The sequence below is a fragment of the Chiloscyllium plagiosum genome, unplaced genomic scaffold, assembly GCF_037043375.1.
Source record: "Chiloscyllium plagiosum isolate Xiang-an unplaced genomic scaffold, Cpla_swu_hap1 HiC_scaffold_16, whole genome shotgun sequence".
Lineage (NCBI taxonomy): Eukaryota > Metazoa > Chordata > Chondrichthyes > Orectolobiformes > Hemiscylliidae > Chiloscyllium > Chiloscyllium plagiosum.
Window position 1 is genome coordinate 133,939 of NW_028270154.1, and position 26,900 is coordinate 160,838.

The 26,900-nt window shown below is 41.4% G+C and overlaps 1 protein-coding gene across 3 annotated transcripts in view; it reads right to left on the reverse strand.

Annotated features, from left to right (window-relative positions):
• The window catches only part of arap3 (ArfGAP with RhoGAP domain, ankyrin repeat and PH domain 3), a 363,864-nt gene that overhangs the window by 116,907 nt on the left and 220,057 nt on the right, over positions 1–26,900 (reverse strand). For all 3 annotated transcript variants that reach the window (XM_087995078.1, XM_087995076.1, XM_087995077.1), the window contains exons 12-17: positions 24,632–24,763; positions 23,592–23,745; positions 19,525–19,627; positions 14,824–15,022; positions 9,496–9,559; positions 6,927–7,090 (exon numbers count right to left, since the gene is read on the reverse strand). In XM_087995078.1, the coding sequence (XP_087851204.1) occupies positions 6,927–7,090; positions 9,496–9,559; positions 14,824–15,022; positions 19,525–19,627; positions 23,592–23,745; positions 24,632–24,763 (816 nt within the window). The remainder of the gene's footprint in view (positions 1–6,926; positions 7,091–9,495; positions 9,560–14,823; positions 15,023–19,524; positions 19,628–23,591; positions 23,746–24,631; positions 24,764–26,900) is intronic.

Below are 26,900 nucleotides of genomic sequence, written 5' to 3' on the forward strand. Positions count from 1 at the left end.
TTCAGATAGCCAATTTCTGATCCAAACCTCTATTCCTGTTGACAATGATGACATAACGATCAAAGCCAAAGGCTCTGCAATCTTCTTCTTGGCTTCCCAGAGAATCTGAGGATAAATCCAATCTGGCCCAGGGACTTATCTATTTTCACACTTTCCAGAATTGCTAACTCCTCCTCCGTGTGACCTCATTCCCATCTAGTCCAGTAGCCTGTATCTCAGTATTCTCCCTGACAACATTGTCTTTTTCCAGTGTGAATACTGACGAAAAATATTTGTTTAGCATTTTCCCATCTTCTCAGACTCCACGCATAACTTTCCACTATTATCCTTGATTGGCTCTAATATTTCTCTAGTCATTCTTTCATTCCTGATGTACCTATAGAAAGCTTTAGGGTTTTCCTTGATCCTATCTGCCAACAACTTCTCATGTCCCCTCCTGGCTCTTCTTAGCTCTCTCTTCAGGTCTTTCCTGGCTAACCTGTAATTCTGAAGGGCCCTACTGAGATTTTACGTGTCATCCCAGCTTTCATCTTCCTCTTGATAAGAGATTCAATTTCTTTCGTAAACCATGGCTCCCTCGCTCGACCGCTTCCTCCCTGCCTGACATGTACATACTTATCAAGGATATGCAGTAGCTGTTACTTGAATAAACTCCACAATTCAATTGTGCCCATCCCCTGCAGTTTCCTTCCCCATCCTATGCATCCTAAATCTTGCCTAATTGCATCATAATTGCCTTTCACCCATCTATAACTCTTGCCCTGTGTTATACACCTATCTCTTTCCATCACTAAATTAAACATAACCAAATTGTGGTCACCATCACCAAAGTCTTCACTTATCTCCAAATCTAACACCTGGCCAGGTTTATTACCCGGTACGAAATCCAATGTGGCCTCATCCCTTGTTGGCTTGTCTACATACTGTTTTAGGAAACCATCCTGCATACATTGGACAAAAACTGATCCATCTCAAGCACTCGAACTATAGTATTTCCAGCCAATATTTGGAAAGTTAAAGACCCCATCTTCGGAACTATTCAGTGGCCTATAGAAAACTCCCAACAGGGTGACCTCTCATTTCCTATTTCTAACCTCAGTCTATACTACCTCAGTAGGTGATTCCTCAAACGTCCTTTCTGCTACCATAACACTGTCCTTGACTAACAATGCCACACCTCCCCCTCTTTTACCATCTTCTCTGTTCTTACTGAAACATCTAAATCATGGAGCCTGCAGCAACCAATCCTGTCCCTCCTCTCTCCATGTCTCTGAAATGGACACAACATCGAAGTCCCAGATACAAACCCATGCTGAAAGTTCAACCACCTTATTCGGGATGCTCCTGGCATTGAAGTAGATACACTTCAAACCACTTTCTTGCTTGCTGGTGAACTCTTGCTACCTCGAAACCTCTTTTCTGCCCTCACTGCTCTCAACCTTCTGGACACTGGAACTAGAATTTAGGTTCCTATTCCCCTGCTGAATTAATTTAAACCCCTCAAAGTGTATTAGCAAATTTACGCCCCAGAATATTGGTACCCCTCTGGTTCAGGTGTATACCATTTTATTTGTAGAGGTCCCACCTACCCCAAAATGAGCCCCAATTATTGAGGTATCCAAAACCCTCCCTCCTGCACCATCCCTATAGCCACGTGTTCAACTCCTCTCTCTCCCTATTCCTCACTTTGCTAGCACGTGGCACTTGCAACAAACCAGAGATAACTCTGTTTGTTCTAGCTCTAAGCTTCCACCCTAGCTCCCAGAATTTCTGCCTTAAATCCCCATTCCTTTTCCTACCTATGTTGTTTGTGCCGATGTGGGGCTGGTCTCCCTCCCCCTCAAGGATCCCAAAAACACGATACAAGGCAACACAAACCCTGGCACCTGGGAGGCAATACACCAACCGTGATTCTCTCTTGTTCCCACAGAACCTCCTATCTGTTCCCCTGACTGTCCCCAATGTCTAATGCTCTGCTCATCTCCCCTTTTCCCTTCTGAGCAAAAAGGACAGACTATGTACCAGTACCTGTGCCCTATTGCTTACCCCTGCTAAGGCATTCCCCCCAACAGTATCCAAAAGGTATACTTGTTGTTGAGGGGAATGGCCACAGAGATTCCCTACACTGCCTGCCAGTTCCTTTTCCATCCTCTGACTGTAACCCATTTACCTTCTTCTTGCACCTGAAGTGTGACCACCTCCTTGTAACTCCTCTCAATAACCCCCTCTGCCTCCTGAATGATCCGGACTTCATCTAGCTCGAGCTCCAGTTCCCTAATGCAGTTTTCAAGAAGCTGCATCTCTTTAGATCCAGGGGATTTAAGCACTTTTATGCCCACTAAAACACCTAAATCCTCTTCCTTATTAATCTTAATGTATTTGAGAACGTCACCATCCTAACTGTGAATACAGATGAGAAATATTCATTTCAGACCTCACCCATGCTTTCTGGTTCCTTGCATAGATTGCGCCTTTGCTTTCAAATAAGTCCCACTTTTTCCCTGGTAGTCCTCTTACTCTTGATATATTTATAAAAAGCCTAAGAGTTTTCCTTGTTCTCACGTGTTAAAGATAATTTGTAGCCCTTCTTTGCCCTCCTAATATCCTTTTTTAAACAATCCCCTACACTCGCTATACTTCTGAAGGTCCTCCCCAGCTAGGGCGGCACAGTGGCTCAGTGGTTAGCGCTGCTGCCTCACAGTGCCAGAAACCTGGGTTCAATTCCAGCCTTGGGTGACTGTGTGGAGTTTGCATATTCTCCCAGTGTCTGCATGGGTTTCCTCCCACAGTCCAAAGATGTGCAGGTTAGGTGAATTAGCCATGCTAAATTACCCATAGTGTAGGTTAAGTGCATTCTTCAGGGGTAAATATAAGGTAGGGGAATGGATCTAGGTGGGTTACTCTTCGGAGGGGCAGTGTGGATTGGTTGGGCTGAAGGCCTGTTTCCACACTGTAGGGAATCTGTGATCTTGTTTTGAATGCACTGTACTTGATACATACTTCCTTTGTTTTCTTTATCAAATCCTGGATATTCCGGCCACCCAAGGTTGCTTGTACTTCACTCTTCAAGGAACACGCTGTCCTGAACTCTAACTTAAAAAGTGAGACCTTAAAACTCTATAATTAAAAGATTCCCATTTTCTTTTCATAGTAGGGTGATTCCAATTAATGTTAGCAAAGTTGAAATGCCCTAATCCTGTTTCTCTCACACCTTTCTGTGTTATGTCTTCATATCTGCTCTTTGATCTTCTTCTGACTGTTGAGAAGCCTCCATTGTAATTCCAGCAAAGTAACTGTTCCCTTTTATTTCAAAGCTCTACCCATCATTTGATGGCCCTTCTTGGACATCCTCCCTCATTACTGCAGTGTTGGCTTTCTTTATTAATAATGTATTATCCCACTTCTCTCACATCTCAACGATTGCACGTGAAATATCTATACCCTGGAAAGTTGAGTTGCCAGTTCTGTCCTTCCTTCGACCATATCTCATTGATTGCAACAATATTAAATTCCATAGCTCACTGCTCTAAGTTTAGCTGCCTTACCAGTCAAACCCATTGCATTAAAGTTAATACAATTTAGCTTTCTGGACTGCCCATGTACGTTATCCTGCCCATGTATTCTGGACTGGACAGCTCCTGGACTGTCCTAGCATTCCTTCTATATCTAATTGGGCCTTGCTCCTGACTTTACACCTACCCTGTGCATATCCCATTGTCCCCTAGTTGAGATTTTCCCATGAGTGTAAATATCTTAACATCTACTCTTTCAAGCCCTCTTAGAATCTTGCATGCTTCAGTAAGATCACCCTTGTTCTTCTAAACTCAATGATTGAAGGCTAACTCATTTAACTGCTCTTGATAAGTCAAATTCTTCATGCCAGGAATCAGCTGAGTGAATCTGTTTTGAATCTTTTTTTTTGTAGGATATGGGTGTCATTGACTGGTCAGTATTTTTATTGCTCATCCCTAGTTGGCATGCGAAGGTGGTGGTGAATTGCTTTCTTGACCTGCTGGAGCTCACATGCTGTGGGTTGACCTAAAACACCTTTAGGGAGTGATTTCCAGGATTTTGAACCAGCAACAGTGATGGTGAGTGACTTGGAGGGGAATTTGCAAGTGGTAGTGTTCCCACATATCTGCTGCTTTTAGTCCTTTTAGATGGAAGTGGTTGTGGTTTTGGAAGGTACTGTCTGAGGATCCTTGGTGAGTTTCTGCAGTGTATCTTGTAGATAGAACACACTGCTGCCACTGAGCATCAGTGGTGGAGGGAGTGGATGCTTGTGGATGTGGTGCCAATCAAGTGGGCTGCTTTGTCATGAACAGTATCAAGCTTCTTGAGTGTTCTCGGAGTTGCAGCCATCCAGGCAAGTGGGGAATAGTTCATCACACTCTTGACTTGTGCCTGTAGATAATGGAAAGACTTTGAGGAGTTAGGAAGTGAGTTACTTGCCCTAGTATTCCTAGCCTCTGAGCGACTCTTGTAGCCATTATGTGGATAGTCCAGTTGAGTTTATGATCAACAGTAACCCCATGGTTGTTGATTGTGGGGAATTCAGTGATGGTAACACCACTGAATTTGAAGGAATGGTGGTTAGATGGTCTTTTATTGGAGATGGTGTGATGATGTTGTCACTTTAAAAGGTTATTTTGTACTTTTTTTTGAAGACAGGTTGTAAGACAGAGGTGCAGAACTGGCCACAGAAGACGACTTAAGTAAACATGTGGGGCCTTGGGTTTTTTTTTAAGTTGGAACAATGGAAGCAGCCTGAATTGGTGTGGCCAGTTCTCTCAGATCCAGATTTCTTGGTTTGGTTTTATCAGTAACATTAGAAGACACTGGGGTCTAAAAAGAATTGGAAGCTTCAGTGAATAATTCCCAGCTGTTATTCTTCCTGAACCTTTTTTTTGATGCTTTCTCCTTCTGGCTTAGAGAGCTGCATGTAAGAATCTGTGTTTGGATTTGCCTTTTTGCTAAGGGATGTATTTATGAGATGTTATTGGAACAGTTAATTAGTACGTGGTACTGTATCTATTATTTGGTAACTTTTTCCAATAGCTAAGTTATCCTAGATTCCTCTTTCCTTTGTTTTCATTTCAAACTATTGTGTGTAAATAAATTATTTTTATTGTTTTACTCAGTAATTTGGCTTAACGTTGAGTAGCTTGAACAGTTGCATTGCATCTGAAACACGATACTTCACATACATGTTTAAACTCAGGAAAAGGAGAATATTGTAGCGGAAAAGACTAAATTATGAGATATTAGACTAGAAAGGATCAAGGTTAGTTATGAAGAAGTGTTATCAATTCTAGAAGGAGGTGAAAGCAGACAAGTCCCCTGAGCCAAATGGGATTTATCCGAGGATTCTCTGGAAAGCTAGGGAGGAGATAGCGGAGCCTTTGTCTTTGATATTTGAGTCATCATTGTCTACTGGTTTAGTACCAGAGGACTGGAGGATTGCAAATGTTGTGCCCTTGTTCAAGAAGAGCAGTAGAGATGACCCAGGTAATTATAGACCAGTGAGCCTTACTTCTGTTGTAGGAAAGATTTTGGAAAGAATTATAAGAGATAGGATTTATAAGCATCTAGCAAGCAACAATTTGATTTCAGACAGTCAATGTGGTTTCGTCAAGGGCAGGTTGTGTCTCGCAAAGCTCATTGAGTTTTTTGAAAAGGTGACCAAGCATGTAGATGAGGGTAGGGCAGTTGACGTGGTATACATGGACATTGGTTCGGCCACATTTAGAATACTGTGTACAGTTCCGGTCGCCACATTACCAAAAGGATGTGGACGCTTTGGAGAGGGTGCAGAGAAGGTTTACGAGGATGTTGCCTGGTATGGAAGGTGCTAGCGATGAAGAGAGGTTGAGTTGGTTAGGTTATTTTCATTATAAAAAAGGAGGTCGAGGGGGGACCTGATTGAGGTTTATAAAATCATGAAGGGTATAGACAGGGTGGATAGAGACAAGCTTTTTACCAGGGTGAAAGATTAAATAACGAGAAGTCACGCTTTCAAGGTGAGAAGTGGGAAGTTTAAGGGGGATACACGCGGCAAGTACTTCACACAGAGAGTGGTGGGCATTTGCAATAAGTTGCCAGCAGCGGTGGTAGAGGTAGGCACGGTAGATTCATTTAAGATGCGGGAGTAGGTGGGGAGTAGAGGGATACAGATGCTTAGGAATTGACTGACAGGTTTAGACAGTACATTTGGATCGGCTCAGGCTTGAAGGGCAGAAGGGCCTGTTCCTGGGCTGTCAACTTTCTTTGTTCTTTATTCTCTTTGTTTTATATTGTTGCATTTGAGCATGGACTGCCTCAGTACAGAGGGATGTCTTTTCTTAAATGCCAGTTTCAGTACTGGACACTGTACTTGCGGTGTAGCCTCAGCAACATCCTGCAAAGTTGTGACAAGACTTAATAAGACCTACTTTTAAACTCCAAATCCCGAGAAATGAAGGATAAAAGTCTTAATTACATGCTGCAACTGCATGCTACATTTCTGTGTTTCATGCTAAGAACACCCAAATCCTTTTGCACTGCACTTTTTTAGAGATGTGGAGGTGGGTATAGGGCATTACAAAGCACAGATGGGGCATGGAGAGTGAGGAGATAAATGCATTTGAGGTATTTTATGTTTTAATCTAAATTATGTTTTAACCACACTGCTGTAGCCCTGAAAATGGGAAAATATGATGGATACTTTTAAAGTTTACATTTGGGGAGCTGCAATTTACCCACTCCCAACTGAACCTGACTTACATTGTTACATAGGAATGACCCCACAATGACTTTTGCAGCTTCTGCAACAGTGATAGCCTTCGGTTTACTCACCAGGCATCCTGGCTCCAGTGCATAAGTAATTCATTTCTAAAATGTGAGTCCAAACTTTGTTTCAATGGCCTCTTGTGTTGACATTCACTCACCATATTGGGTGATGAAGGCAATGCAGCTGTCAACAATGATGGGGATGTCATTCCTGCTGAGCTGTTGATCACTAAGGGCATTTCCTCGGCTGCCTGCAGCTCTCTGAATATCACCACACCAAACTGAATAATCCAGACGTGTCACTCCGTGCAGGTACAATGTTCTATAAACAGAGAGAGAGTGTTAAACAGTAAATATCAACTTGTAATGATCCCAGTTGGTATTACAACTGGACGAGTCAAATCCCAGAATGAAATTTGGCTCAATAGGTCATAGTCTGGAACTGAAACATAAGCAGGCAATGCTGCAGATCTGGCTTCAACAATAAAACAAAAGTTTATTATACAAAAGAAATAATAATAAAATTAACCAAACCAAGCCATCTAAATATAGCACAATTTGAAAGATGTCAAAACACAAGTTAAAACAAAATCCATCTAGTTACATAGAACATAGAACATAGAAGAATACAGCGCAGTACAGGCCCTTCGGCCCTCGATGTTGCGCCTATCCAAGCCCACCCAACCTACACTAGCCCACTATCCTCCATATGCCTATCCAATGCCCGCTTAAATGCCCATAATGAGGAAGAGTCCACCACTGCTACTGGCAGGGCATTCCATGAACTCACGACTCGCTGAGTAAAGAACCTACCCCTAACATCTGTCCTATACCTACCCCCCCTTAATTTAAAGCTATGCCCCCTTGTAATAGCTGACTCCATACGTGGAAAAAGATTCTCACTGTCGACCCTATCTAAACCTCTAATCATCTTGTACACCTCTATCAAGTCACCCCTAAACCTTCTTTTCTCCAATGAAAACAACCCCAAGTGCCTCAGCCTTTCCTCATACGATCTTTCTACCATATCAAGCAACATCCTGGTAAACCTCCACTGCACCCGTTCCAGTGCCTCCCCATCCTTCCTATAGTATGGCGACCAAAACTGCACACAATACTCCAGATGCGGCCGCACCAGAGTCTTATACAACTGCAACATGACCTCAGTACTCCGGAACTCAATTCCTCTACCAATAAAAGTCAGTACGCCATATGCCTTCTTCACCGCACTATTTACCTGGGTGGCAACTTTCAAAGATCTGTGTACATGGACACCAAGATCCCTCTGCTCATCCACACTACCAAGTATCCGTACATTAGCCCAGTACCCCATCTTTTTATTACTCTTATCAAAGTGAATCACCTCACACTTAGCTACATTGAACTCCATTTGCCACCTTTCTGCCCAGTTCTGCAGCTTATCTATATCCCGCTGTAACCTGCCACATCCTTCCTCACTGTCTACAACTCCTCCGACTTTCGTATCATCCGCAAACTTGCTCACCCAACCTTCTAACCCCTCCTCCAGGTCATTTATAAAAATGACAAACAGCAATGGTCCCAAAACAGATCCTTGCGGAACACCGCTAGTGACGGCACTCCAAGATGAACCTTTGCCATCAACTACTACCCTCTGTCTTCTTCCAGCCAGCCAACTCCTAATCCAAACCTCCAACTCACCCTCAATGCCATACCTCCGTATTTTTTGCAGTAGTTCCCAACACCATCACCTTATAATCAATCACAATCCAGAGACATTTTCCCTCTTTATCAAATCTGTAAGTTTGACTGGACTGTTTTTTCTTGGTTCCTGTCCTGTGAGTTGCAAAGTTTATTCCTTGGAATACACTCGCAACTGAGAGCTTAAACTTTCTCAGCCTTATAATAATCTACAAAGTTTGAACAAAACAGGCCTGATCTGGAAGTTTCACAAACCATTCCCTTTTACTAAAGTGCTTTATCCCTTTAACTGCTCTGAAGAACCTCCTTTTCTGATTACAATTGATATTTGTATCTGACTTCTGTCAGATCCCCATCAAACCAAAACAAAAAACATTAGAACTAAATTTAAAGAAACTTGCTCATCTTAGATTCTGCTAACCTAATGATTTAGTGTTTCTATCTGCTGTAATACACCCCCATATTATAAACAAATGTCCATTAACACTCCAGGAAGCTTTGCAGTCCCCTGCTCTCTGACACTTATTGGCTTAAAATCACAGTTTGAGAAAAGCTGATCCAGTTAACTTTTAAACATCTTCACAAAAATAAACTAACACCCAATGCCCTTTGTTCAAAATCCAAATGCTAAAAATATTCTCCTGGCTTTATACTCTCCATAACATACCAGTACCTTGTCTTATTTAAATCAAGCATTTACCACCATTCTGTGAAGGACTAAATATCTGCCAAATGATCAAGAACAACCAGGGCAGCCACATAACCACATTGTTACCCTGAGAGTAAATGCCTCAAGTAAATAGTTGCCTACTTGTGTTTTAGTTTTAAATTACAAGGGAAATAAAGGTGTAGATAACTGGGACTATTTCAAATCGTTTGCTGTTCGCAAAGGCAGTAAAATCTGGCAAAATGTACGGGGCTGTTGGAGGTCATGAAAATACAGTCAGCATAAAGCTGTCAGTGCATGGCATGTAAAATCTGAATGTGAAGTGATTTGCATTGTTTTTCAATGTTTAAACTGTTGGTTTATTGTGTGGCTTGTCTCACCTTTCCTTATCAACCAGCCTTAAAACTTCCTTCTTCTCACTGTTTTCATTCAGAATAGTGAAAGCTGTTTGTGAAGGAATTACAATACAAAAAATAACAATGAGATCTCTATTATACAGATATATCCAATAGACATTTCATTCATCCCTCTTTGTTATAAAAACAGATTGAGAACTGGGTTAATGTTTTGAAGAACTGATGTCAATACATATTAAAATATTGCTACACACAGGCTTCTGGAGTAAACTCTTTCTACTCCTTGTCCCTGTGTATTGCCTTTCACATTCATTCGAACATAAAGCATAGAAACAGAAGTGGACCACTCAGCTCATTGCATCTGCTCTGTCATTCAATTAGATTATGGTGGATATGTTAACCCTCAACTCCACTTTGCCTGCTTTTTCTCCTTAATCCTCGATTCACTGGCTGATTAAAAATTTATCAGTCTCAATGTTGAATAAACTTGATCACCCAGCCTTGACAGTCCTCTACAGTAAATATTCCACAATTTCACAACCTTCAGAGCAGACCTACTCATCCATGTCATAAATGTGTGACCCCATGTTCTGAGATTATGCCCTCTGGTCCTAGATTCTTCCACAAGACGAAAAGTTAAAAATCACACAACACCAGGTTATAGTCCAACAGGTTTATTTGGAAGCACTATTTTCAGAGTGCTACTCCATCAGGTGGTTGTGGAGTAAAAGATTGTAAGACACAGAATTTATTGCAAACGTTTACAGTGTGATGTAACTGAAATTATATATTGAAAAAAACCTGGATTGTTTGTTAAGTCTCTCATCTTTTAGAATGAACACGTTGGTTTCAGTTCTTTCATACGTAAACTGCAGAACATTTAAAAGTTACATTCTCAAGTGAACTTTAACAATTGGTGTCATGTGGGCCCAGATAATGCACTTAAGATGTGAGCAGCCCTGTGTGAGACTGTCTATGCCACTGGTTCTAATTGGTTAGACTGATTCTAATCTAAAAAATGGATTTACAGAATCTTACATGGATTCATGCAGTTTTTGAGGAAAGTAAAATGTGATTCTGCAAGTACAAATTCACCCTGCAAACTTAAATGTGTATGTATGCATGTGGGTGTACCATACAACCTTGTCACAGTGGACGCTGCAAGATGTGTCAGAGTTTATATTTGCAGAATTACATTTTATTTTGCTCAAAAACTGCATGAATCTATGTAAGATTCTGTAAATCCATGTTTTAGATTAGAATCAGTCTGAGAATTGTGGAACAGACAGCCTCACACAGGGCAGCTCACACCTTCAGTGCATTACCTGGGCCGATATGACACCAATTGTTAAAGTTCACTTGAGAATGTAACTTTTAAATGTTCTGCGAATTAACAAACAATCCAGGTCTTTTTCAATATATATTTTCAATTACATCACACTGTAAACTTCTGCTATAAATTCTGTGTCTTGTGATCTTATACCCAACAACCACCTGATGAAGGAGCAGCACTCTGAAAGCTCGTGCTTCCAAATAAAGCTGTTGGAAAATAACCTGGTGTTGTGTGATTTTTAACTTTGTACACCCCAGTCCAACACCGGCATTTCCGAATCATGACAAGAGGAAAATACCTTTTCCACATCTATCCTGTCAAATCCTCTAAGAATCTTTATGTTTCAGTAAGGCCATCTCTCATTCCCCTAACTCCATTAAGTACAAGAGGTCAGACAGTATCTGAGGAGCAGGAGATCCGGCATTCCTGATGAAGGGTTTATGCCCGAAATGTTGACTCTCCTGCTCACATGCTGCCTGACCTGCTGTGCTTTTCCAGCACCACACATCTCGACTCTGATTCTCCAGCATCTGTAGTCCTCACTTTCTCCATTAAGTACAATCCCAACCTCACAAAATTCTCCCTCCCTTACCAGGTATCAGCCTAGTGAACCTTCTCTGGACTGCCTCCAATGCCAGAATATCTTTCTTGAAACAGTATGTGGATAGTCCAACTAGAGGAGAGGCCATTCTAGACTTTGTATTGGGTTATGAGCCTGGCCAGGTGACTGACCTTTCAATGGGGGAGCATTTTGGAAACAGTGATCACAACTCTTTAAGTTTTATGATAACTATGAAGAAGTATAAATCAGACCTTGTGGAAAAGTATTAAATTGGGGGAAGGCAAATTACATTAGTATTAGGCAGGAGCTAAGGAATGTTAATTGGGAAGAGCTGTTATCAGGCAAGTCCAAATTTGACGTCTGGGAATTGTTTAAAGACCTGCTGGGGAGAGTCCAAGACAAGCATATTCCAGTAAGGAGGAAGGACAAGGTTGGCAAGGTAAGGGATCCTTGGATAGTGAGGGAAATTGTGAATTTACTGAAAAGGAATAAAGTATATGTAAGGTTTAGGAAGCTAAAATCAGGCAGATTCCGTGAGAAATATAAGGAAAGCAGAAAAGAACTCAAGCAGGGAATGAGAAGAGCAAAATGGGGCCATGAAATGACCTTGGCTAGTAGGGTTAATGAGAATCCCAAGATATTCCCTCGATACATTAAAAGGAAGAGGATAACTACGGAGAAGACACTCAAGGATAAACGAGGGAACTTGTGTTAGAGGCAGATGATGTGGGTATGATCCTAAATGAGGACTTTGCATCGGTATTCACCCAGGAGAAGGATCAAGGGAATAGTGAGATTTGGGTGGAGCATGCTAATATGTTACGGCATTTTGAGATCGAGTAAGAAGTGGTTATCAATCTCATGAAGAGCATTAAGTTGCATCAGTCCCCAGAGCCCGATATCTACTCAAGGTGACTGACAGTGTCAAGAGAGGAGATTGCTGGGGCCTTGACCAAAATTTTTGTTTCCTCACTAGCCAGTGGAGAGGTCCCAGAGGACTGATGAGTCGCTAATATTGTTCCTTTGTTCAAGAAGGGAAATAGGGAATTTTCCAGGAACCTTTGGACCAATGAATCTCACATTGGTGGTTGAGAATTCTTAGGGATATGATTTATGCACATTTGGAAAAGGTTTGCCTAATTAGGGACACTCAGCATGACTATGTGTAGGGCAGGTCACGTCTTACTAACATGAGTGAAGTTTCCGAGGAGGTGACTCAGGTGATTGATGAAGGTAGAGCAGTGGATGTTGTCTATATGAATTTTAGTAAGGCTTTCGACAAGATCCCTCATGGTAGGCTCAGCCAGAAGATTAAGATGCATGAGATCCATGGTGACTTGGCCATGTGAATTCAGAATTGGCTTGCCTATAGAAGGGTAGTGGTGGAAGGGTATTGTTCAGGCTGGTGGTTTGTGATGAATTGTGTTCCACAGGGATCCGTATGGGACCTCTGCTAATGGTGATATATATAAATTACTTGGATGAAAATGTAGATGGGTGGTTATTAAGCTTGCAGATGATACAAAGGTTGGTGGAGTTGTGGATAGACTAGAAGTTTGTCAAAGGATACAGTGGAATATAGATCAGTTGCAGATATAGGCGGAGAAATGGCAGATGGAGTTTAATCTGGGTAAGTGTGAAGTGCTGCACTTTGGGAGATCAAATGTTAAGGAAAAGTATACAGTTATTGGCAGGACTCTGAACAACATTGATATACAGAATGATCTTGGGGTTCAAGTCCATAGCTCCATGAAAGTGGCCACGCAAGAAACAGGGTGGTAAAAAAGGCATATGACATGCTTGCCTTTATTGGTTGGGGAATTGAGTACAAGAGTCAGGATGTCATGTTGTAGCTTTATAAGGCTTTGGTTAGGCCACACAGAGTAATTGTTCAATTATGAAGTATGCGGAGACTTTGGAGAGAATGCAGAAGAGATTGACCAGGATAAAATCCCTACAATGTGGAAACAAGCCCTTCAGCCCAACAAGTCCACACTGACCGTTCGAAGAGTAATCCACGCAGACCCATTCCCCCACCTTATTATCCTACATTTACCCGTGACTAATGCATATAACCTGCAGATGCACTATGGGCAATTTAGAATGGCCAATTCACCTACACATCTTTGGACTGTGGAAGGAAACCGGAGCACCCGGAGGAAACCCATGCAGACATGGGGATAATATGCAACCTCCACACAGACAGTCATCCGAGGCTGGAATCAAACCCGTGTCTCTGGCGCTGTGAGGCAGCAGTGCTAACCACTGAGCCACCATGCCGCTCAATACTGCCTGGATTCGAGGGTATGAACTATATGGCTTGAAAAATCAAGTTGTTTTCTCTTGATCAGCAGAGGCTGAGGGAGTCTTGACAGAAGTTCATAAAATTATGAGACAGAATTGACTGTCAGAATTCTTTTCCCCAGAGTTGAAATGTCTATTATTCGGAGGCATCCATTAAGGTGAAAGTGGGAAAGTTCAAAGGAGATGTAAAGGGATGGTTGTTTTTCATACAGAGTGTGGTAGGAGTCTGGATCACACTGCCAGGGCTGGTGGTGGAGGCAGATACAATAAGTGCTTTTAAGGGACCTTTAGATAAGCACATGAATATGCAATAAATGGAGGGATATGGACCAAGGGCAGGCAGAAGGGATTAGTTTAATTTGGTGTCATGTTCAGCACAACATTATGGGCTGAAGGGACCATTCCTGTGCTGTATAGTTCTATGTTCTGCCTTTCCTTAGCTAAGGACCCAAAACTGTTCACAGCATCCATATGTTTGAACTGGTGCCTTGTACTGTTTTAGCTAGAACTCCCTATTTTTTAACACAGTTCCCTTTGAAATTAAGATGAACATCCCTTTTGACTTCTTTATTCCCTGCTTACACACTAGCTTTTGCGATATATGCATGAGGACTCCCAAGTCTCTCCCTCCATAGCTTTCTGCAGTCAGATTTGTAACATATTGAAATTGAAGAAATCAAAAAAGTTACAATTTTCAGAGCTATTATGCAGATGTCATGCAGTAGGGAGAGCAGACATTTGATCTAATTCCTCTCATCTCTCTCAAGAGGGGGGAGCTGATGAAAAGTGCCACCTTACTGTTCAGAGGTATATGGAAGAATTCTCCTGCACAGTACACTGTAGTCATTTTTTTTCAGGTGTGATCTATATTCACTTAAAATTGCTTGAGCTCTGATTTGGGGAAAGAGATGCATGGTTTTTCTTTGCAGAGTGTTTTGCAGTACACAGAACCTCCAATTCTGAATGCAGAGCCATTGCATTCGCAATGATTCAAAGGACTTCAATAATAATAATTCAGGCTATTAACAGAAATAATATCCACCATTTCAAAGGTTAACTGAGAATTAAGAAAAAGCAAAATCCTTGCATTTATCTTCTCAGAACAAACGTAAGGCAAACCAAACACTGGAATCTTAGTGTTAATGTCACTCACTCAGTTCTTGGAGTCTCTTGAGGTTAACAATCTCTTCCTCCAATCCACCCTCTTCTGAGCAGAATTTCAGGTTGGATTTATTAAGTATGAACCAGCCCTCCTGCCATTGTCCAGGATTTTGCATGGATTTATAACGTAGTTTTCCAATGCGATCAAATTGACAATTCAAAAAGCTATGCAAACTCAAACCAGTAAAGCCCTAAATCAGAGGAGACAAAGTCAATTTGAACAATAGTTTCTTTAATGTCATTATATTTCTAGAAAACCTTATGGAGTCTTAACAAACAGAAAAATTTAGAAAAATGTGAGGTGCTGCATTTTGGAAAGGCTAATCAGGGCAGGATTTATACGCTTAATGGTAAGGTTCTGCAGAGTGTTGCTGAAAAAAGAGACTTTGGAGTGCAGGTTCATTGTTCCTTGCAAGTGGAATCACAGGCAGATAGGATAGTGAAGAAGGCATTTGGCATGCCTGCCTTTATTGGTCAGTGCATTGAGTATATGAGTTGGGAAATCATGTTGCGACTGTACAGGGTATTGGAATATTGCGTGCAATTCAGGTTTCCCTTCAATAGGAAGGATGTTTTAAAACTTGAAGGGTTCAGAAAATATTTACAAGCATATTGCCGGAGTTGGAGGGGATTTGAGCTATAGGCGAGACAGAATAGAATGGTGCTATTTTCCCTGGAGCTTCAGAAGCTGAGGGGTGACCTGAAAGAGGTTTATAAAATCATGAGGGCATGGATACGGTGAATAGATAATGGAGTCCAAAGCTAGAATACATAGGTTTAAGGTGAGAGGGGAAAGATTTAAAAGGGACCTCAGGGTCAACTTTTTCACACAGAGGGTGGTGCAGGTATGCACCAGAGGAAGTGGCGGAGGCTGGTACAATTAAGAGGCATTTGAATGGGTATATGAATAGGAAGGATTCAGAGGGATATGGCCCAAATGCTGGAAAATAGAACACAGGACAGAGAACATTACAGCGCAGTGCAAGCACTTTGGCATCAATGTTGTTCCAACCTCTGAAACCAATCTGGAGCCAAGCTAACCTACCACTATTCCATTATCATCCACATATTTATCCAATTGCCATTTAAATGCCCTTAAAGTTGATGAATCTACTACTGTTGCAGGCAGAGCATTCCACGCCCTTACTACTCTCTGAGTAAAGAACCTACCTCTGACATCCGTCCTGTATCGATCACCCCTCAACTTAAAGCCATGTCCCCTCATGCTAGATATCACCATCTGAGGAAAAAGGCTCTCACTGTCCATCCTATCTAATCCTCTGATCATCTTATTTGTCTCAATTATTTCACCTCTTAACCTTCTACTCTCTCACAGAAATAGACTCAAGTCCCTCAGCCTTTCCTCATTCGACCTTCCCTCCATACCAGGCAACATCCTCTGCACTCTTGCTAATGCTTCCACATCCTTTCTACAATGCGATGGCCAGAACTGCATGCAATAGTTCAAATGTAACTGCACCATGTAACAGCATGTTTGCATAGCTCAAAACTCAATCCGTCTACTAATAAAAAGGAACATTCTGTATGCCTTCTTAACAACCCCATCAACCTGAATGGCAACTTTCATGGAAACCAAGATCTCTCTATTCATGCACACTACCAAGAATCTTATCATTAGCCCAGTACTGTACTCTGTATTCCTGTTACTCCATCCAAAGTGAATCATCTCACACTTTTCCACACTAAACTCCATTTTCCACCTCTCAGCCCAGCTCTGCAGCTCATCTATGTCCCTCTCTAACCTGCAACATCCTTCAGCACTGTTCACAATTCAACCAACTTTCATGTCATCCACAAATTTACTAACCCATCCTTCTATGCTCTCATCCAAGACATTTATAAAAATAACAAACAGCAGTGGCCCCAAAACAGATCCTCACGGTACACCACTAGTAACTGAACTCCAGGATAGACATTTCCCATCAACCACCACTTCTTTCCATCAACCAGCCTTCTTTCAGCCAGCCAATTTCTGATCCAAACCGCTAAATCCCCCTCAATCCCATGTCTCTGTATTTTCTGCAATAGCCTACCGTGGGGAACCTTATCAAGTGCCTTACTGAAATCCATAAACACCACATCAACTGATTTACCCTCATGCACCTGTTTGGCCACTTTCTCAAAGAACTCAATAAGGTTTGTGGGACAACCTACCCTTCACAAAACCATGTTGACTATCCCTAATCAAGTTATTCATTTCTAGATCATTATAAATCCTATCTCTTGTAATCCTTTCCAACAATTTACCCACAACCGATGTAAGGCTCACTGGTCAATAATTACCAAGGTTGTCTCTACTCCCCTTCTTGGACAAGGGGACAACATTTCATATCCTCCAGTCTTCTGGCAATATTCATGTAGACAATAATGACATAAAGATCAAAGCCAAAGGCTCTGCAATCTCCTCCCTAGCTTCCCAGAGAATCCTAGAATAAATCCCATCCGGCCCAAGGGACTTATCTATTTTCACACTTTTCAGAATTGCTAATACCTCCCCCTTATGAACCTCAATCCCATCTAATCTAATAGCCCGTATCTCAGTATTCTCCTCAACAACATTGTCTTTTCCTGTGTGAATACTGACAAAAAATATACATTTAGCACCTCTTCTAGCTTTTTGGACTCCATACACAACTTCCCACTACTGCTCTTAACAGGCTCTAATCTTACCTTAGTCACTCTTAAATTCCTGACATACCTAAAGAAAGCTTTAGAGTTTTCCTTGATCCTGCCAAAGACTTCTCATGTCTCCTCCTGCTCCTCTTAGCTCGCTCTTCAGGTCCTTTGTGGCTAATTTATAACTCTAAGCGCCCTAAAAGAGCCTTCGTGTCTCATCTTTACATAAGTTTCCTTCTTCCTCTTGACAAAAGATTCAACTGCTTTAGTAAGCTACGGTTCCCTCACTCAACCACTTCCTCCCTGCCTGACAGATACATACTTATCAAGGACATGCAGTAGTTGTTCCTTGAACATGCTCCACATTTCAATTGTGCCCATGCCCTGCAGTTTCCTTCCACATCCTATGTATCCTAAACTTTGCATATTCTCATCTTAATGCCATTCCCCCAGCTATAACGCCTGCCCTGTGTCAGGAAACCCTCCTGCACACATTGGACAAAAACTGACCCATCTAAGGTATTTGAACTATGGCGTTTCCAGTCAATATTTGGAAAGTTAAAGACCCCCATAACATCTATCCTGTTACTTTCGCTTCTGTCCAGAATTATATTTGCAATCCTTTCTCTACATCTCTAGAACTTTTCAGAGGCCTATAGAAAACTCCCAACAGAGTGAAAGCTGTTTCTAACCTCAACCAATACTAACTCAGTAGATGAGTCCTCATCAAACGTCTTTTCTGCCACTGTAATACTGACCTTGACTAACAATGTCACACCTCCCCCTCTTTTACCAACTCCCCTGGGACTAGATTTATTTAGGAAATCTGGTTGGCATGGACGAGTTGGACTGAAGGGTCTGTTTCCGTGCTCACAGCTTTATGGCTGTATGACTTTATAAATAGTGTCATAATTACATGACACCATGCAAAGGCACTAATGGATTGTTTTTGAGGTGCAAAACTACAATTCTGACAATAAAAATAAACCTTGCTGGAAATATTACATTGGTTAGTCAACAACTTAAAGAAAAATTGTAGATGACATTGGATTTTCTTGATGGATATATCAAGAGGCCCTCTCATCAAAAGAAAATGATGCAATGTTATGAATGATGTTTATATACCTCTAAGTATAACATTGAAGGGCCATGGCAAAAAAAGAAAAGGAAAGACATAGACAGATGTAAATAAAAAGCAAGCTGGCTGCAATCTAAAATCAAGAGAATGGAAGACGATTGAAAGAAACTGCCAAGAAGACATTATGTTTAGAAAAATAAAGTGCTCGCAGTTCAAGACCCTTTGTGTTAGAGAAATCAATTACATCATCTAGGACTGGAGTGTTGTCTCAAACAGGCCAGCTGATACCTTTGATTGGATTTCATTGCTATTAGAATCCATTGAATATCTACAGTGCGAAAGCAGGCCATTTAGCTCATCAAGCCCACATTAATCGTTCAAACAACATCCCACCCAGACCCAACCATAACCATGCATTTTCCATGGCTAACCTATCTAGGCCCGGACATCCTTAGTCACGATAGCAATTCAGCATAGCTACACAACCTAACTTGCATGTCTTTTGAACGGTGGGAGGAAACCACAGCATCCAGAGGGAATCCACACAGTCACAGAGAATGTGCAAACTCTGCACAGGCAGTTGCCCAAGGAAGAAATCAAACCCAGGTCCCGAGCATTGTGAGGCAGCAATGCTAACCAGTGAGTCACCATGTCACCCTATTCTCCAGTGAAGTTCAGATATGAAAATGTGTTGCTGGAAAAGCGCAGCAGGTCAGGCAGCATCCAAGGTACAGGAGAATCGACATTTCGGGCGTAAGCCCTTCTTCAGGAATGGCTTATGCCCGAAATGTTGATTCTCCTGTTCCTTGGATGCTGCCTGACCTGCTGCGCTTTTCCAGCAACACATTTTCAGCTCTGATCTCCAGCATCTGCAGTCCTCACTTTCTCCTTGAAGTTCAGATATATATTGTTGGAAAATGACAGAAAGATAACATGGTTCTTGCTGGATGTATGGTACATTTTATAATCATGAGGTACCTTTGCAATGGAACTTGTCCACATCTGTAGGCTGTCAGGGTTATCTGTGCCAAACTGAAAAAGCTTTTCTGAAGTGAGAAAAATTTCGAATGTGTATCGAAACCTAATGAAGATAGAAAACAAAATTGAGTGATTGAGACTCCAGGAACTTCTCAGGCTATTTAAAACAGAATCATGACCTGATGAAGATATTGAATAAAATGCTATGCTCTTAAATAGGTAAGAGCCACAATGTCACATGAAAACTTCCTGAAGGATTAGCCCATTTATGTCAAAAGTTAATAGCTCTGCTCATAGATGCCAGCAAAGGTGGATGCCCAACACAGCATAAAATTTCTATATTTTGATATGGCAGAGCATCCTTACTTTTAAAGTTATTGCCTTAGTTTCATCGAACACAGAAATAATAAATGTAATCCAATGTTGGTTACACCAGTAATTTGACTAAAATAAAAGCTCAATGTGAACAGTGCTGGAGTTCACTGGGGTGTTGCAATAAATAATGGGAAAGTTATTCATTAATTTGTGACATATTACGTCCAAGGTTGGGTCAGGGTTAAGGAGACTTTGAACTTGTTATCTTAGAATTTTTGTCCAACAAAGTAATTGTTTGATCAAGACATACAGAACAATGTTTTGAATTATCTCAAATTTACACAAAGTAGAATATACATGACACAAGTCATTACTGACATAAAAACAGAAATTGCTGGAAAAACTCAGCAGGTCTGATAGCATCTGTGGAGAGACAAAGAAAGTCAATGTTTTGGGTCCACTGAAATGGGACTCAAAATGTTAACACTGCATTCTCTCCAAAGATGCTATCAGACCTGCTTAGTTCTTTTCATCTTTTTCTGTTTTTATTTTAGATTTCCAGCATTCACATTTCTTTTTTTTAGTTCATCATTGATATATTGTGGTTAAAATCTAAAGAAAGCTTGAACAAGAGTTTCAGCTGCAAAATGAGTTGTCAGTGCTGGAAGCTCACCTACTATTCTTAAATACATGTTGTGTCTGGAAGTGGCCACCTTGGAGAAAATTGTGGATTGGTTTTGCTAATGCCATCCACAGGCTCAAGACCCCATTTAATTCCAATCCCAAAAATCACAGTGAAACCCACAGCTATATGAAATGATGTGGCCAAGGAATATTGAATCCCCAGCAAGAAACCTGGAAGTGATACCAGGCCCAGGAGATGTAGCAGAAGTGAACACATGGCTGGTCATGCTCCTCAGGCTCACAGCCACTTCAGGGGATCGATCCTGTTTCAGTGGAGAGTGCTGAAGGGCATGCCAGCTGCAGGCATACCTAAAAGAGGTGTCAACCTGGTGAAGCTGCAGCTCAGAATGACTTGTTTATCCAACATCCATCGTAAAATACAGTAAAAAATGTTCAATGATTGCACAACCAATCGATCAGATCTAAGCTCTTCAGTACTGCGACATTCAGTTATAAGTGTGACGAACAATTAAAGAACTCACTGGAGGAGGAGGCTCCACAAATATCTCAATCCTCAATGATGGAAGAGCCCAACATATCAGGCTGAAGCATTCACAGCAATCTTCAATCAGAACTTCCAGAAGTGATATCTCTAAGATTATGGTAAGAAGTGGTGAAGTAGCCTTGAAACTTTCTCAAGCACTGCTCTAAAATGGGCAAATTGGTGACATATGAAGTTCAATGCAGAGAAGTGTGAGTGATGCACTTTGGTCAGAAGAATATTGAAAGACAATACAAAATAGGAGGTACAGGTCTAAAAAGGATGCAAGCATGGAAGGAGAGAGTGGTAAATAAAACAGACATTGTCCTCAGAATATTTTAGTAGGGGTGTACATTCCAAGAGCAGGGAGGTGATGTTGAACTTGTATAATCTTGTTAGATCTCAACTGGAGGATTATATACAGCTATGGACACAACATTATATGAACGAAGCGAACACATTGGAGAGTGCAGAAAATGATTCAGGAATGAGAAATTTCTGTGATGAGGACAGATTGAAAAAGTTGGGACTGTTCCCCTTGGCTGAGAGGCAATTTGACAGTCATGAACGGATTGGACAGAGTAGATAGGGAGAAACTGTTCCCATTTATAAATGGAACAAGAATGAGAGGACATAGGATTGTAGTGACATACAAACAAATCAAGGGGAATGTGAGGAAAAGCATTTCCATTCAGCAAGTTCAACACCATAGCCCCAATCTATATTAGAGATAGACAACTGATGATAGAGCTTAACCTGAAGATCACCATACCTCAGGCAAAGGTTAAGTCCAAAAATACAGTACCCTCATGGTGACGTCTAATCAAAGCTGGGATTGAACCTAGACTGATTGACATCATTCTACATGACAGACTAACTATTCAACAAGTATGGCAAGGGTATGGAATGTATTCCCTGTAAATATGATGGAGGCATTTTCAATTGAGGATTTCAAAATAGCTTTGAATGGATTAGAGTTAGTGTAAAAACAAAGTAAAGAATTCTGTGATTCAATGATAAGCACTTCAGAGCATGACTTCTGTCCTTCATTTTGTTAACAATTTGCAGCCTCCTACTTCACAACAAACATTACCCCCAAAGACACTGGCCCGAGCCATGTCTCGCTGACTTTGCTCTGAGGGCACTGAATACATTTTGTCCTTTTCACAGCTAACATTTACACTTATTTTAAATCAATACCTCTCCTTTATCACCCTTATCGTCACCTTTGCCTCTTTGTGGGCACCCTCATGAACTCTTCCACTTGATCTTCCTCCTAGTCTGTCAATAGCCGAAAAGACACTTTATGGTTCCAGTTCATTTCACTTTTGAAGATCAGTCATACTAGACTCGAAACATTAAGTCGGTTTTACTCTCCATAGATACTGCAAGACCATAGAACAACAGAAATGATACAGCACAGAAGGGGGCCATTTGACCCATCATGCCATCCAGATTCAAAGATGCCCAGAGGCCCTTTCTATGCATCAAGTACTGAAGCACAGATCTTCAGTACTATTGCCAGAATGTTGTCTGGGCTCATAACCTTGGCAGTATCCAGTGCCTCCAAATGTTTCTTGATATCACATGGAGTGAATCAAATTGGCTGAAGACAGATATTGGTGATGCTGGAGACATCAGGAGAGCTGGTAATGAACGAGGTCAGAAACTGCCTCAAATGGAGGTGCAATTGAGGGGTATGTGAAAGACAGTTTTGATAGGTTGAGGTAGAAGATAAAGCATAGGCAAAGTCTTCTGGCCATGGGGGACTGTTTTGCGGGGAGGCGGGAGCTGTTAAAGGAACAGGGTGTGGTGTCTGAACCACTGACTTTCTTTCATGTGGCCCTTTCAATGGGCTATTTAGCCTGAGGAAAGCATTCACCATTAGTTAGGCAATCAGCTACATATGGAAGATAGAAGCACTCTGCCATGACCAAAATCACGCCTGCCCAAAGAGTTGTCCCTAATTGCAATATGGAACATTTAAAGTGGCTGCCCCCCTTTGTGTTATGAGCCATCAAACCCAAGTTACTGTTGGGAAACTTACCTAATGATATCAGAGTACCAAGGAGCTGTCCATTTCCTACTAGTTTCTTACCTCTACACCTCTGTTCCTGCCACCAGGCACTGGTAAAATTCCACTCAGAGTCATGAGTTCATTATGATACAAGCGAGATTAGTGTTAGGGTTACCTTATTTGACTGCCCTCATAACACAGTAGCTCAAGTAACTGCACAATTGCCTTGTGAGGGCAATCAGACAATGACAGGGAATAATGCAGACTTGGCTAGATCACTGACATCCTGCCAATCAATATAGATTTCAAAAAGTTCATTCCATGTACTGGTTGATACACTCAAAGTCAAATAATCAGCAGATCTGAAGGAATAAGAAACTGAATTGCATTAACAACATCCAAATCCAATAAGCATAACTGACTGTACCTTTTAACTGACAAAATTGACTGCACCTTGTAAAATATTATAGCAAAATCATATTATTGATGTCTGTCTTCTCTCCACTTTTACAGAGACTGCATGGCTTTCAACCAACTGTGACAAAAAAACTTTGTTAAATTCTCCAGTACCTGTCTGTAGGGCCAGAGTTGGCTAGTGATTGTGGTCTGCTCACTCCAATACAAACAATGTCATTCATTTTAATTGTCCCAATTGGTTCAGTACTTTTATCTGTTTCGTAGAAAAGAAGGGACCTGTCCAAAGAGCACCACTGCTTCTGGAACTCTGAGAGAAAACAGCACATGTCAATTTGAAATTTAACATTTGCAACAAGAAGCCTTTTCATTCAAACAATAATTTGTTCCCATGAGCAATTAGGGAGCTTATTGTAGGTGAGAGACTGTTTTTACAGCTCTGGGGTCTGGATTTAAGTTGTATCCAGATTGAGAACTGCAAGTGTTCTCTGTGATTGTCAATGTCCAACATGTTTGAACAATCTTAACCCAGAATCTAGTGAGTTTGGTTGCTTATTTGAGAGAAATTGCAAATTTTGCTGGGATGTGGTATGTTAATATTTTTCAGGGATTGTGCTACATTGTTAACATTATTCCATCATGATTAAAGAACTACATTTTCATGTGTATGTATAAATATTTATCTGCAATGTGACATCACTCACTGTACACTGCACAGAGCACTGTAAGTACAATTGATGAAAGCTCTAGTTTTGAGATATTTTCTTAATCAACCTATTTAAAGATGCTCTGACACATCTTCAGAACAGTTGGGACTTGAACCTGAATCTTCTAGCCTAGAAGTAGGGACAATGCCACTGTACCACAAGAGCCAAATTCCAGTGTTGACTGAAAATGTGGTTATTTCACATAGTTGGGAACCACAAGGTAATACAGAATGGAACCTGCCATTCTTAATATCGTCCAATCAGCATGAGAACTTAATTTTCACAGTAATTGTTAACTCGTAATTCTCTCAAAGTAACTAAGAATGGACGATAAAAACTGCCACGTCAACACCATCAATATCCAAACAATAAAAAATTTGAAATAAGTGAACCGCCCTAAATTCTCTCATTATAATCAACTTCCAGAAAATACTTGAACTGTATTAACATTCTGCATGTGGCCAGTGTCACTGGATATCCATGACCTACCATCTTTGCATTTCTTGCTGCTGGGTAGTTTTGTCATGGCTGATGTCTTGTATAGGTATCCGCAATGCAATACAGATTGTGTGATCTCACTGTAAATACCCATTGAAACCATAGAGTTGGAATTTAGAATTTCTGCAGAGAAGAGGCAAAAATCATGTCAGCAACACTTAGTATGATGTTTCATCAGTTACAGCCTAATACTCATGGGTCAGTAAATCAGGACTCAGTTAGTGAATCATTTGGATGTGGAATTCATTGCATGGAAATGTGGTGGAAGCAGGTACAATTGAGGCATTCTAGATGGCATTGGATGATTATTTGGATATAAATAGTGTGCAGAGAAATGGGGAAAAATCAGGAGATTGGCATTAGATGATCAAGTCAGTACTGGCACGATGGACCAATTGGTCTCCTTCTGCACTGTAAACATTCTGATTCTGTGAAGCTATGCATGGCCTTTAACATCAGAAAATATCCCAAGATACAGCACAGGAGCATCATCAGATGAAAAATTTCCAAAGATTTCATCTTCACGAGTTGTGCATTGGAGCCTTGGAAGACAAGCACTATGGCTTAGCATTTTGTGCATTGTGTGACATTGAAAAGCTCCTCCTTTTGAAAAAATGTACATTGGATCATTCTATGAAATACAGACAAAATAGTGTTTTTTCAAAGCTGGTCATTTTCATAAAATGGTAAGTGAAATGGGTTAGATAGTTTAGCAGCTGTTATGATTAGATTAGATTCCCTACAGTGTGGAAACAGGCCCTTCGGCCCAACAAGTCCACACCGAACTTCCGAAGAGTAATCCACCCAGAACCATTCCCCTCTGACTAATGCACCTAACACTATGGGCAATTTAGAATGACTAATTCACCCGACCTGCACATCTTTGGACTTTGGGAGGAAACTGGAGCACAGAGAGGAAACCCACACAGACATGGGGAGAATGTGCAAACTCCACACAGACAGTCACCTGAGGCTGAAATCGATCCTGGGACCCTGGTGCTGTGAGGCAGCAGTGCTAACCACTGAGCCACCGTGCCAGGCCAGATCACCAGATTGATGTTATATCTGGTTAGGGACCAATAACTTAGCAAATCGGACAGAATGGCCCAAGTGCAAAGAGATGGGAATCCCGTGGATGGACATTTTAGTTGGCATGAACTAATTTGGGCCAAAGGGCCTGTCTCTGTGCTGTACGACGCTATAAGAATGAAAGTTCCAAACACTCACAAAGAGAATAAAGTTACAAGATTCTAAGGTTTTGGTCAAAGAACAACATCATGCAAAGTTTGAAGAGTAACACAATCTGCTGATAAGCTTGTAATCTTAGAGACAGTTGATGGTGAATTTAATCTGAGTGTCATGATACCTCAGCCAAGGCATAGGCTCAGTGGCCCCCAGCAAGTACAGGAATGAATCCTGCAAGGAGGCCCAGTGCTTTCCAGCTCTGACTTCATTTCCTGGGGATGAGCAAGGCAGAGCGTTGGTGCAGACTCCTTATGTCATGGGACATGGTGATGCAACAGTGCTGGATGCTGGAATAGGACCTGAGGGCTTCAGGAGTGGGAGCCATTCTTTCCGAGTGAATATGAAGCTCAAAACAGCAATCTGTGTAATTGGGCCCTTTCATGGAGTGGTTGGTGACCTGTGCAGGATCTCTCAATGCAGCAGGACAATGACTAATGTCATCTAATTAGGATCACACTTGTTTGTTATATTTCCACACATAATGTCAGTGTTGCAGCCTGAGCAGGAAGATTCAGGAATGGAGCTGGCTTCCCGCATGGGCTATAGAACTGTCCACCAACACTGCAAGACTCAGCATCAGGACATGATCTACCCTGGCAGCTGTCATGACTTTTAAATCTTGGAGCACTCTTCTGCACCTGGTGAGATTGAGGGCCTGGGGACCTTATAAGGCTGAAAGGTCTATCATTTCACACCCTCCTGACTGATGCAGAGGACAGGTACAATGCTGACTAGGACTGTGGTGGAATAGAGGACGGGGCTGCTGAAGCTGTAGTTCCACTGCTTGGACTGATCTCCAGGGTGGGTGAAAATTTCTCCAGTATAGTCCAGACAGAATATGCCATATTATCCTGCCTTGCTGGGTTCTGCACAATTAGAGTAGGCAATGGGGTGATGCAGTTAACAAGGCATTTATCAATAATCCTTCCTTGACTGGCAACTGGCCACTGCCCTGTGATAACCTAGCTGTTTGTCAAAAGCATAAAAGATGGAGCAAGATATTCCTGACGTCAAG